General features: G+C 32.8%; 1 protein-coding gene across 2 annotated transcripts in view; it reads right to left on the bottom strand.

The window, feature by feature from the left end:
* LOC118188284 (twitchin-like) overlaps nt 1-14,433 on the bottom strand; it is a 384,165-nt gene that overhangs the window by 25,116 nt on the left and 344,616 nt on the right. For both annotated transcript variants that reach the window (XM_085813574.1, XM_085813575.1), the window contains 4 exons: nt 13,373-13,418; nt 11,368-11,515; nt 5,672-5,849; nt 360-647 (listed from right to left, as the gene is read on the bottom strand). In XM_085813574.1, coding sequence (XP_085669700.1) covers nt 360-647; nt 5,672-5,849; nt 11,368-11,515; nt 13,373-13,418 — 660 coding nt within the window. The remainder of the gene's footprint in view (nt 1-359; nt 648-5,671; nt 5,850-11,367; nt 11,516-13,372; nt 13,419-14,433) is intronic.

The raw sequence follows: 14,433 nt of genomic DNA, 5'->3' as shown, positions 1-14,433 counted from the left end.
TTGTTTAGTTTCATCATAATTTCACAATTTCTACGAAAACCAGAAAACTAATAGTTCCTGGCCATGAATATAGAAACAGCCTTATCCGGGTGAAAATCGGCTTCAGCTTGCCTAACTACTATTTCAGTTCACGTAGTTACACAATATTTTGTCTTTAGCGATTTTTTTGGGTATTAGATGCCAATTCAAATTAGCTGTTTAAAATTACTGAAAAACGTACCTTTAAGCATTCGTCAAGATGAAACTTCATTCAAGAGAAAGTTTTTAAGGGAAAAGTTATGCTTTTGAATTTAATAAATCATTTGGAATAAATATGCGAGTATAATTTGCATGAAACAACAATTGGGCAAAATCTTTACTTTGGAGTTCTTTTGTTGCTGTTCGCGACCTAGTCGGTTGTCCTTCCCCTTTGTCTTTCTTGCCATATGGTTTCTGCGTCCTCTTGGTAGTATCCGGAGCGGATAGACGCGAAGCTGCTGCAGAAAGGGTTGCCGAGGTGGTGTCCTTGGTTGGTCGAGCAGATGTCAATGGAGTAGGACGGCCAGCGTGCTGTGATTTAACAGAATCTACTCTGTACAAAGATGTAGGTGTTGCTACTCGAGGCGTAAGACTCAAGGGAGATTGTACTCTGGAAGGAACTCTTCGATCTGCAAATTCAAGAAAAGTGTTCCATGTAAGAAAAGAAATAAAAAGACAAAGACTTGAATGAAAAATTCAAAATAGCGTTGCCGAACATTTATGAAAATGTGGCTTTCAATACTGCTGTAATTTGGAATTCAGTGATACATAATCAACCATCGTCAAATTCATTTATGTAATTTTTTAAGTGCAGAGAATAGTACAGTTCTTATCTACCTTCCGAAATAAAAAATTAAGAAACACAACATGTCATAATGATAGTTGCATTTGGTGCGGTTACGTTGTGTTTATGTCAGAAATCTCAGGATCAGGAGATTTGGAGAAAGTCATAGAAATTTAAGGCACATTCAGAAGCATCTGATTTAAGTAAGGGAAAAGAGAAGACGATGTGAGGTCGCTGCCACGAAAAACACGGTTCCGGAAATACCTATTTGTGGAGTGATCGGTAAGACTGTCATGCTACACAGCAGAAGATTTCACATTCTGTCCTTGTCGGGCAGCATCGGCAGATGAACATGCACTTCGCAGGCGTTCTTTGTTGTTAATTACCGCCATTATAATACCGAATGGAGCTATTAAAATATCGAATTAAAATATCAGGAGCTATTGGTTCACTATAACAATCATATAGGGCGCCATGAGACCGGCTAGCTCTTAACATTAACAAGCAGTGGCAACAGCAAACGACCTCCACCTCAAGGTTCATGACAGTAAAAGAACATTTTATAAATACAAAATAGCGTATCAAATTAAAAAGATTTATTAATACACAATACATAAGAAAGATGACTTTTGTTAGTTAACTGATTACGGCGAAACTGCAATATCTGTGTACTGTAAAAGAGATGTCTTTGTATTTAATTTTTTAACTGTAACCGGCTCTTCCGTTGCCCACGAAGGAAAGCATGAAGACCTTTAGCGGGTGCAACAAAAGACATCTGTCTACTTTGTCTGTCTGAAGACCTACGCAGCTGGCCCGCTTGCCAAATCAGTGGTTTTATCCACTTCATCGCTGAAGGACTCTTTGATACTGCAGAGACAAGGCATCTGGTCTATCACCTCCTATTCAGTTTTCATCTCAACATAGAATTCAACTTCTTCTCGACTTCCCATGCTGTCAGGAACCACAAGGGATTGGCTTAGATATCTGACAAGAGGGAACAATATTTTCATTGAAAGCCAAAATAATAGCGAAGTATTGAAGGTTTAAAGTTCTGTCGGCAGAGGGAAGGCCAGTGCCAGAATGTGTGCAGTCCATGAGGCCACACCAGGCTGCAGAAGAGCAGCAGAATTTTTAGAATTTAGAAAGGAACCAAGCGACAGAATTTTGGAGCCGCAGAGTTTGCAACGTGTAGCAAAATCTCTAGCGCCAGCCCTGGATGAGGGTAAAGCATATGAAGAAGATTTTATAAAATATTATCGATAATCTTACACAATGGTCGATTGATATATTTTCTGTTGTGTGGCACCAGATGTGTATGCAGAGCTAGCGATATAATGTGATATGAGAGGGAGATATAATCAGAGGCAGACCTACAGCTAACGAGGTCTGGGACGGAAATCTCCAGAGGCCACCAATGGTTTATCTCATTGTTTTGGGTCCAACCCCAAAAAATATGGTAAGCTTAGTAATTTCAAAGATATCTCCTGTATCCAACCGAGGACACATTTTTAAAATTACTTAAGAGTCTTAATAATTTACCGAAACATTAAACTTTATTTATTCATTTGTACTTTTCACTAGCCATGACGTTTTTTAAGAAATGGAATTTGTTTTAATTACATCATAAAATTCACAATAAGAAAGTTCTCAATTAATTTTAATATTTAGTAGATGTTTAACAGTACATACTGAAAGTCTACCCCTTTCTGAAGGATAAACGTACCCCATGATTGAAAAAAAAAAACTCTCTAAATTGGAGGAGATGTCTCAGGCGAAGACATCGCAAACTCACTTCTTTTAGAAACATTGCAACATGAAATATCAGTCTTTTGAAACGCCTTAAAAATTGCTTTCCATTTCTAGTAGTATCTGGTACTTTAGAACTTGAACCACAACATACCCTTTGATTTTGAATTAGCTGGTTCAACAATTTACGTTCATCAAATAAGTCATCAATATTTATGAAATCTTTCTATAATTCCATTAACAACTTGTGAACTCCCTTTTAAATCAGAGCAAGCAATTACAATTCCTAAATTTATCCATAAATCGTACTAAGTTTATCCAAACTGGTTCTCCACACTTCTAAGAATTGCGTACTAGAATTATAAAAATTGTTTACGCTTGAGAAGAATTTTCGTTCCCGAACAACATTATCTTCTTTGAGTGCATAACAATAAATTTGGGGTTTTTCTTTCCTGAAATTGACATATTAATTCAGAATATGTCTGAAATTCTTCTATTAGAATTAGCCTCCTGTTTCAGAATTACGTTAGTAAATAACTGTAGAGTACCATATAAAATTTTTAGAATCAGTTTCTTTCTTGATTTCAAAATTTAACTTTCTTGATTTTCAAAAAAATCAAATAATAATTTTGGGCACCTTCACAATAGAAGAAGTATGATTTTAGGCTATCAAAAAAGGAAAGAATTCTTTCTGTTGCAGGTAACAGACTAAGGAACCTTGTGCTGCTATGTGATAATATTTTTTGTTTTGGTAATATGATTCCAAAAATTCACAGAACTCTTAAGTTTCATTACTCTTGCTGTATGTGTGTGAAAATAAATATAAATTTTTGTAACAGTTACTTCTATGTCCAGGGGTAGGTAATCTCATGCTTTACTGAATTGTGTACAATATAGGCTGGACGACCAATGCCTAAAGTAGGTCTATTTAAATCATTTTGAACACATTTTCATACCCTTTCTCTTCAAAGCACCAAAATTACTGTTCTTGTTATTAGCAATATAACAAACCAGCTTTTCTTCAAGTTTATTATTTCGCACACTTCAAAAGATACTCGCACAAAATCTGAGCAGTTTTGCCTGACACTACCGAAATTTAAAAGTTTAACTTGGATTCGCTCCTCCAGACTGAAATATCGGAACAAGTTTTACTTCACTTTTATTTGAGCTTTCATCGTTACTCTTATATAAATAATACTTTCCTAAAAACGCAAAACATTATCAGCTATACATGGCGAAATAACGTTAACAATAATTACCTTGGTTTTTAGTTCTAGCAGATGCAAATTTTGGGCCATATAACTTTTTAACCAGTTTAGATTTGCAGTCTGATGTTTTGAAACTGAGTTCATGTCTGGGACTTTGGTATGAAAATGTAGCTTCTTTAGCAGCAAACTCCAGACCACTCTTATTGTTATTCCCTTCTTAAAAAAAAAAAAAAAATCTCTTGTTTACTGAAGCAGTAGCATTAATAGCACTCTTGTGTTTAGCTCTGTTCACGTGGTCACCCTTGCCTTTATGTGCGATAAGAAATTCTTCACAATTTCAAAAATTTGTATTCCTGTGTAGGTCAATATGAAACATACATTTTCTTTCGCCCATTGCTAAACTATGAGACAGAAAACGAATAGAACTAAAATGATCAAAAACGTGTAGACCACCTGGGGGAAAAAAAAATCCCACATTGCCCCTGTTATATTGCCAAATGCTTAGTAAAAACTTGGGGCGAGACCAGTGGCCACTTTACGTCAAAACTGATGTTACTGCTTGCTCCAAGGTCGACTGAGAGATGCACAGCTGTAAGAGAATGCGTGGTTAAAATTTAAACAAAATCCTCTCCAGTTATAAAGTTCTTAAACCTGCGACATTACCCCGTGCAGCACTAATAAACCAAGTCTGTTCGGGCGAATCTCCGGACATACAGTAAGCCTACCAATTATTGGAATCATCACCACACAAAATGTCAACAGAAATATACAATTAACATTTTTTAATTAAAATTAAATAGTTTAAATGACTTGGAAAAAAAAAACCTACGACTAAAGAAAAAAAACTTAATCTAGCAGTCATGTATATATTTTAAAAAGGCCTATTAATCTGCCTTTTAGATTATTTTAAAAATGCCTTTAATTCTTTTATCAATAAAAAAGTAGCTAAAACTCTCTTTTGCGAGCTTTTAAAATATTTTTATAGCTTTGTAAAAATTAATATTTTTAGACATTGCATTTTCAATGGAAAGGATTGCTAAACCGTTAAATCTTATCCAGCTCATTTTGATCAAAGATCAGCTTCAACTCTAAAAAATTTCTTTTGCAAGAAGCAACTGAAATATACACTGTCACAAAGTCTTTAGTACTAAAAATGCACACCACTTTTTAGCTTCGTTCTTTTATATATGCCTAGGTATATATGAAACATAGGTACATAAACTTAAAGACATAAGGTTCTTCAGAGCCCCCCTGTTTAGAGGTTCAATGTGGTCCATCCATCCCTACATATAATGTGTTAAGTTCTTTACTTTAAGTTTACAATTTTTTCATTGCATTTTGTCGGATCTTATATCAAAACATTCAGATTCGAGCTAATTTAGAGTTAATTGGGATTAGCCTTTTTATCAACGTTTTTCGCAAAAGAATTTTATGTGTTTCATCTTATACCTATGTATGTAAAGTAGTCTTAAATTTTCACTCGTGATTATGCACTGAATGATGCATGTGTTTTTTATCTTTATTATCTGAAGTTTTTAAAACACACAACCTTTTGTTTGGCGCAACATGAGCTCCCATGGGTTTTTTGTGCCAAAAAATTCCAACCAACCTTCTTATCAACATCATTCACATTCAGTTAATTAGATAAAATTATTTTCATTACGTTTCTGCATCCACTGTAAAATAAAAATGAAATAGGATATCATTCTGATTTTTGCATATTTTCTAAAAGCATTTAATAAGAATAGAAACGCAAAATGTGGCATTTAAGAGCTTATACTTTCTTCATTGTCTCAAGCCAATTCACCACAGTAATGAATGAAATTAAGTTTAAAAGAAAGAAATACGACTTGAAACGTTTAAAAAGTTCCTTTAAAATTGTTCCTTCGTTTCCTTCTATTTCTATCCTTCTTACCTTCTACGCGGACTGTGCAGGAAGTTTTGTCCTCTCCTAAGTCGTTAGTTGCTACACAAACGAAAGTTCCAGAGTCTTCCAGCGTGCAAGATGGAATCTCAAGAGCGACGACGCCGTCATTATACGTCACATTATACACGTTCTTTCCAACTTCCCGACCGTCTTTAAACCAGCGTATCTATGCAAAAAAATTAAAAAATAAGTAAAAATTAGTGAATTTGAAAGAAGAAATAGTTAAATTAAATTCGCTTCATAGGAACAAAAGATATTTTGATGGAAAACATTTCAGAAATAATCTTTTAATATTTTTCCCTTTCTTTCTTACTTTATTATTATTACTTTTTATTTGAATTAAACAGTTGCTTGCTATTTACTTAAAACATTGCTATTTACTTAAAACATATTTAAATTCGCAAAATAATTTTTTTAACAGAAATTAGGCAAGCAAAAATATTTTTAAATATTTACTTCCTTGTATGAAGTAAACGAAGTACTGTAATCCCGAAAACCTTCGGGTCTCATATTTCGACGGAAATACCAATTTTGACCGTTCCTGAAGCCATTCGGACGTCTTTTTTGCTTCACATCTGTACGTACGAACAGAATAAAAGATTATTATTATTTTTTTTTTTTTTCCCGAAACGGATTGTAAAATGCATTGTTACGTTCTACGGGTTCGTGGATTTGGAGTGATTGATGACAACACTTGATCAAGAATCAAAACACAATTTATTTGTCAGTATTACACGAGACATTTCCAAAGACATGTTACAATCATCCAAAAACTCGGATAAACACGCTGAAACAATCAGCAACACAGCCATCAGGCTATAACGTTAAAGACAGCTTCACGGAAAAACACTAAATACAGCTCCCAACTCGGTCAATCGCTCTCGGAACTCAACACACTCAAGCTATTCTTCATAATAAAACTCACGATATACATTCGACGATGCACTCAAGATAGACTACTGCTTCGCTTACAAGCAGGGTTTATATAGCTTTTGGCCTGCCTTCGAGAACATTCTGGATAAAACCGGTAAGAATTCGTCCAGAATGCTGTCGCTCCGTCTATATCTATGGCCAATTTTGTCGCCAAATGGGCGATTTCGCTAAAAATCTGGCAACCCTGCCTTCCGTTGCATTATCTGGTAACCCTGAACCTGCTCTGAGGAGAAGCTATCTCACCGCGGTCGGGTATTTCATAAGAATACTCAAAAGGGACTTTTTCGTGACGTCTTAAGTATGTATTTATGTCGCATAGGTCAAAAACGATTACCCGCAGAAAATTGAAATTTTGTATATGGGGCTGCAGTTGCGCACCTCCCTTTTTTACTGCAATCTGCAATACCAAACATATATATACCCACCCCCTTAGCCAGCTTAAAGACCTTACCGGGCCTTTATTTTTACAATCGTTATTCGTAGTCATATATATTTTCAATTACAAAAGTGTTTTAAATGTCAAAAACATTAATATTTTGCCAATGCCAAATCTTAAAGAAAAATTAATTTTCGATAAATAACGAAGCCTAACTTTGAATGCGATCTCTCAGCTCCTATATTTATATTTGGGAACATTTTAATACTCATTATGGGAAAAAAAATAAATAAATAAATAAATAAATAAATAAAAATATAGGGAGTTTTAACTCTCGTACAACAAAAATTGATCGAGATATTTAATTTCAAATTTTGCAGTTTTCGATATCATTTTCAACTTGATTCGAAGTACAGTCAAAAGTCGTTAATCCAGACTCGTCGGGACTTCGGCGATTCCAGATTATCGATTTTTCCGGATTATAGATCATCAGTTTAAATCTGGTAAAATGGCATGCAGAAATTATAAAAGTAAATATATGAAACCGTAATTTACGAAATAAAGAACAATTATGATCTAAAGGGTATCAAAATTTACAAAAAAAAAGCTTAATATTTGTTTACTTTATTAAACATTTCTTTCAATGTAAGTTGTTTCAGTTGCTTCGTTTTTTAGGTGATAATACTTTCTCTTTAGTTTTATTAAACAGACATAATTTCTTGTTTAGTTACAAAGTTCCGCTGTTCAAGTCTTATAATTGCTGTGTCGAGAATACCGACCAATTTGTCAATCGAAATTTTTTCGTTTTCAATAACCTATGTCACTTTCTTCGCTATCCGAAGCGAATCATAATGACGAGGCATTTGATTTAAATCATATCAAAGACTGAGTACATCGAGATGAAATACTACATTGAGTAATCAATTATAAGCCAAATAAAATAAAAACATCTGCCCTTAAGATAAGGATAGTGCTGACAAAATCAACTTCCAATTCATTGCACGCCGCTGCGGCGTTAAAGATAAACAAAGTTTAGATAAACAAACGTTAAAGTTTATATCAACAAAGAATATGCCTTTATCCATTTTTTGCAGCAATTCCATTTTTTGTTTAATGGATTCCGAAAGATACTTTCGCTTTGTATATCCTTTACATATTAGTAAATATATATCGGAAATTCTATTTGACATAATCGAAAGTTCAAGCTTACTTTTATAAAATTGCTCTAACAGTCTGCAAAAAATAATAATCCGGATCCAATTCGAAGATTAAGGAACAACGCAATCTACAACATTAACTGAAATAGATAATTAGATAATTTTAGCTTAGCTTATCCCGTCCGTTATACATTAAACGCGCATTCGTAAACGTATTTTGCGCACGCGCACACGCTAATTCGCAGCGGTAAAGGTCTTACGCGCATGCGTCAACGAGACGCATGCGCAGAAAGATTGTAGCTTTTAGGTCCGGATTATAGATCATTCCGGATTATGGGTGTCCGAATTAACGACTTTTGACTGTATGTTGTAATTAAGTTATAATAATTCGAGGAAATGAATTTAAATGAAGTGCAGCAAAAAGTGTGAATAATTTAATATGCCGCACAAGGAAGTCACGTGGGTCCACATCAGATTTTTTTTTCTAATACAGTTCTATTCTTTAGCTAATTAACTAAACAGAAAAAAGGGAAATATTATTGTCCGTTTTAAACTCTAATTTAACGATAGTACTATTATGACAAATAAAGACAGACTAACTTTCTACTTTCACTGTCACTTTAAAATTCAGAATGTTTGATAAAATGTGGTATGTTGTTTTAATAACTAAACAGCTTTTGGTGAGTTAGCGATTTGAATGCAAGAAGGCATACAGAACTTGGGGGGGGGGGTGTTACAGCAAAATTATATTATCTAAGAAGTGGTAAATAATTCGTAATTTTTATGGAAATTTACACATATAATGTTTCTTTTCTTATACTTTCAATTTTAATCGAAACCCGAGGAGAAATTATATATTTTGAAAGATAAGATTTATTTTTTTAATTTCGCAACAAACGACGATAAGTTTTTACATAGTTATACTGTTTATTTTCATTGGTGAATCTACGGGGTCTTCCAAAAGTAAAGATTTAAATATTTGCATTTCATTGCTTCACGATGTATGGGAAGAGAATTATGGAGTGAAAGGCAAAAATTTACGCATTTTTGTAAAAATTATTTGCAGGTTTTTGATTACATTTACATCTATTATTCACGACCAGAGCTAAATGTTGAGTTCTAGTTTCAGTCTGTGATAGATAACATTAGTAGAAAGCAATAAGCATTGCTATTCTTATAAATAATTTTTAATATTATCTTCTGAAGAGAAAGAAATAATAAGCTATCATTTTAAATATGAAAGTAATACAGTGAAAAGTCGTTAATTCGGACACCCATAATTCGGAATGATCTATAATCCGGACCTCAAAGCTAAAAACTTTCTGCGCATGCGCCGCGTTGACACATGCGCATAGGCGTTTACGCGTGCGCGTAAGACCTCTTACGACTGCGCATTTGCGTGTGCGCAAGCGCAGAATAGGTTTTCGCATGCGCATTTTATGTATAACGGACGGTGTAAGCTAAAATTATCTAATTATCTATTTCAGTTAATGTTGATGATTGCGTTGTTCCTTAATGTTCGAACTGGATCCGGCTTATTTTTTGCAGACTGTAAGAGCAATACTATAAAAGTAAACTTGAACTTTCGATTATGTCAAATAGAATTTTTGATTCTGGAGCTCCCAAAGGATCGTACAAAACGAAAGTATGTTTCGATGTCCATCAAACAAAAAGTGGAATTGCTGCAAAAAATGGATAAAGACATGAAGAATGTGACAGAGAGGTTAGTGAAAACGAAAAAATTTCGATTGACAAGTTAGTCGGTATTCTCGGCACAGCAATTAACGGGACTTGGACAGCGGAACTTTGTAAGTGAACAAAAAATTATGTCTGTTTATAGAATTAAAGAGAAAGTATTATCACATAAAACAAAGCAACTTAAACAACTTACATTGAAAGAAATGTTTAATAAAGTAAACAAATAAATATTAAGCTTTTTTTTGTAAATTTTGATACCCTTTAGATCATAATTGTTCTTTATTTCATAAATTACGGTTTCATATTTTTAATTTTAGATTTTATGCATGCCATCTTACGCGATTTAAACTGATGATCTATAATCCGGAAAAATCGATAATCCGGAATCGCCGAAGTCCCGACGAGTCCGGATTAACGACTTTTGGCTGTATAGACTTTTAGATCTAAAACGTAGTGATATTTAATTGCCGGATGCTTCAAAGCAGGTTTTTAGATACCTTCAGACTTCAACAGCAACATTAAAACTCTCTGGCCGGCAGCATGTATCAGTGACTTTCGCCGAGAGCTACTGTTTCCTGTTGTGCATAACATCTGTACTCCTCTTTCGGCGGTGATGAATTAGGAAAACAGTAATGTTCGATATTTAAAAAAGGTATTTATGATCTACATAAAATGGAATGCTGTCTGATGGACATAATCGTATATAAAAAAACAGTAAAGGAGAAAAAAAAACCTGACAGCTTTTCAGATTTTATATTACGCCCAAAGGGGCGTATTTTAAAGTTTTGTATGTTACCTTTTTGCTTATTAAATATCATGTTCTTCGCACTTAAACTATAAAACTCAATTCAACAGCAATATCATAAAATTTTTAAAACAGCATGTCTTTAGAATTTCCGATACACAGTCTCGCGTGCTGGAGATTTCCCGCCCCCCTGTACAGTGTTGCCAGTGTTCACTTTGAAATCGTTAAATCTGTTAATAAAAAATATTCTTTAATGTGTGACAAAATATAAAATCTGGCTTCCAGATGCCCATATTCGAATGGAGGATTGTGTTATTCAAAATTTGATGTGTCTAGGCACCGTTATTTTTCCACAGTGCAAGAAACATACATACATTCATGCTGATTCTTCATTATTTAATTTCTTTAAATATAATGCAGGGCTCTAATGTTTGGTGGCAACAGTTTGAAAAGTGAGCCGACATTTATGCTGACGCAAAATGCTAAAACGAAATTAATAGCCCTTCTGGGAAAATTTTACCTTTGGGCTAAAAAACTTTCGTAATAAAAGTACATTCTCTGAGTTTATGTAATTCTTCACTAATTGCTATATTATACATAATAAAGATACTGAAATACACTATATGTAGCAAAGATACTGAAGTACGCTATACATAGTAATCATATTGAAACACAATTTTAGCTGCAAATAAGTGTTTACGAATCTCTGGATAGCTATGTGTACGCTCAGTTAGGCGCGTCATGGGCATATGTCATATGTTTTTAAGAGACTCACCAAAGGTAAGGGCTTTCCAGACAAACAGCAGAGCAGTTTGACTCCTATGCCCACTTGGATGACACGTGGTCGCAACAGGAAAGTGAACAGTGGTGCCGAGTCTTTGGGTTCTTCATATAGAACGGGAGGAGCCAATTCTTGTCTCTTCCTGTAATAAATACAGTTTCATGTGACAGAGGTATATACTTTGGACTTTTTCGTTTTTTTAATTTATGTTATATATACACCATTATCTCTTAGGTGAAGAGAGGAAGAAGGGGAAGAAAGTGATTTAAGGGGAAACTTACTTAAATCTCCTCTTGGCAAACGAGTTTTACTTAATGAATTCTGTAAAAACAAGTTTACCTCCCCTTGATAATTTAATTGCATTAACTTTACTCCAGTTAACTTACGACATCTTTAAGGATCTTATGACCTCCTAACAATACTAAAATACAATTAATTCTGCTTTTAATTGATAGATAGCCTTTTGGAGGGAAAAATGGGGTTTAGTGTACAGTGAAAAAAATATAAATAATAGAGTGAAAACCAGTATTTTGCTATTATTTATTTTTCAAATAAATCATAGAAATCTTAAATAAATTTATGATTTTTATCCATTTAAATGCTCTCTGAAATTGAGATAATTTTATACATTAATACTATTAAACGCCTTTAAAAATTTTTCAGATTGCTAATAAGTAAATGTTATTGTGAAGTGACAGTTTTTTTTTTTTTTTTTTTTTTTTTTAGAACGGAGATTTATGAAAACGTTAAGAAGGCACATTTGGTCTCAAAATTTACTTACGAAATCTTAAGTAAATACAACAAACAATCAAACAAAAACCCTCATTCTTTTGCAGGTGTAAAACTGGAATCACAATGCACACTGCTTTCATTTTTAAAAATTTTTGTTGTTTGTTTTTGTTTTATCCCCTCCAAAGAAATGAAACAGAAGCAAAACAAATCATCCATAAAATCTAAGAGCAAAGCATTGTATCCGCTGATATTTGTAAGAAAAGATTTAAATGGTTTAAAAATGGTCATTGGGAAATTATGTTCAGAAATACCGAACAATTTTGATAATAATCAAGTACAAGAATTTCTTGACGAAGACTGCCTCAGAAGTCACTGGAAAGCTTGCAAATTGAACATGTATGTATGGTTTTTTTTATTTAACTATTAGTTAAATTTATTTAAAAATATAAAAAGGCCACCCTGTGGACAAGGTAGTAGAAGACCTGGCTGTCATAGCCTTGGACACGAATTCGAATCTTGGAGATGGCAAGAATGTTTAAGTGTATAGCGTCTTTTTGACATGGAAACACTTAAAATACTATCTAGACGAAAGTCCTATCTAGAGATTGATGGAAGGGGAAGAGAATTCGTTCTGCCACTTATAAACTGCGCAAAGCCTAAGCCAACAACAGTCAAATTAGGTTCCGAAAACTGTAAATTACTCTTTCTCATAAGTAACTGCAAATTACACTTCCCATTTAATAAATTAATATCATAATCACATTAAACTTATTAAAAAATTCCCGGTTTATTCAATGAAACATTTAAAAACATTAAATGAGAGAGGATAAAAAATTGAAATACAATGTATGAAGAGGAAATTGAGAAAGGTCATATAATTCGAGTATTGAGAGGAATTCTCTGAAATTGACTTTTCTGATTTATAATTTATTTGAAGTAAAAATTACGACTGTAGGGTAATATTTCGTGCTTCAAAAAATGTCATCAAAATGTTGTATCTTGTTATAAAATGCACATTTTAAGAATTTTCCTTTGATTCGGAATATTTTTTTTTAAATTAAATTAAAATAGAGGTTTTTAAAAAACCTTCATGTTCATGATAAAGTATTTTTCATGCTAGATAAAAAAATTACATAAAACGAGAACTGAATTTCTCCCCCTGTGCTGTATTAAAAAGAACTTGTATAAAGAGATGACAAAGCAGCATTATACAATATCATTAATTACCTTCAAAAAACGAAGTTCACAAGTTCTTAAGTAGACTTACCTGACAGGTTCCTCTAGGGTAATCTTTGGAATGTCAATTGGAACAGCTGTAAAAGAAGCAAATTGAACAGAATTATTCACTGATATTTTCACAACATAGAAATAAAAAATAACTATTTCCAAAATCGGAAAACAATATTTTTACGCGAATATGGGAACGTTATTCTCATATTCGCGTAGTACCCATATCTTTTGTATATTTAAAAAGCGGAAAAATATATAACGTAATTCGGTAATGATGGAGTACGAAATCTACCACTTTCAGTTCTTTAATTATTTCTCAGAGGGGGCTTCTAAAATTGGTTGTTTTCATCATTTCTTTTTCCCGCCATTTTATCGAACGCTCGAATATGAAAGCTATTAATTTTTTTTTTTTTTTAAATTTTATGAAGCCACTAAAATTTAAGTTTATTGGAATTAAAATTTAATAGATTGTTAAATTAATTAATGGAATTGTTTTTATTTATACATTCATAATTATTTGCATTTATTTTCGTTCTTAAATATGACAAACTCCGTATTAAAAATGACAAACTAAACATGTTTATTTTTTAGGAATTTAAATTTAATGGAAGTAGAAATTTAAAGGGTTATTAAATTAATTAATGGAATCATTTTAATTCTTATTGGCAATTATATGTACTTGTTTTCATACTTAAAAATATCGTTTTAGGGGCAGGCTCAAAAACTGTCAATTATTTGTACTTATTTTTAGACTAAAAAACAGCGATTCAGTCGTAGCATCAAAAAATAAATACGAATAAATAACTAAAAGCGGTAGATCGCATATTATATCACTACCCATAATTCTGTATAAATAGTTAATGCTTTTAATCAGATATATCACGAATTTTATTTAAATTAATCAGAATTTAAAATGTAAAAAAATAATATTCTAAAGAATTGCATGTTGCTTTTAAAAGTTTGTTTTTTAAATGTTTTGTTGCTTAAAAGGCTTAGTTTATTTATCAATAAGAAATTTATTTTGAAAGATAAATAGCTTACATTTTACCGAATGGCAACGGACTGAAATGAAAAGTGAAACAACGCATTTATCAGCCC

The sequence above is a fragment of the Stegodyphus dumicola genome, chromosome 1, assembly GCF_044657685.1.
Source record: "Stegodyphus dumicola isolate Sdum_Otavi_A_Nest chromosome 1, ASM4465768v1".
NCBI lineage: Eukaryota > Metazoa > Arthropoda > Arachnida > Araneae > Eresidae > Stegodyphus > Stegodyphus dumicola.
The sequence above is the reverse complement of the archived record's forward strand: the minus strand, read 5'-3'. Positions and strand labels throughout refer to the sequence as shown.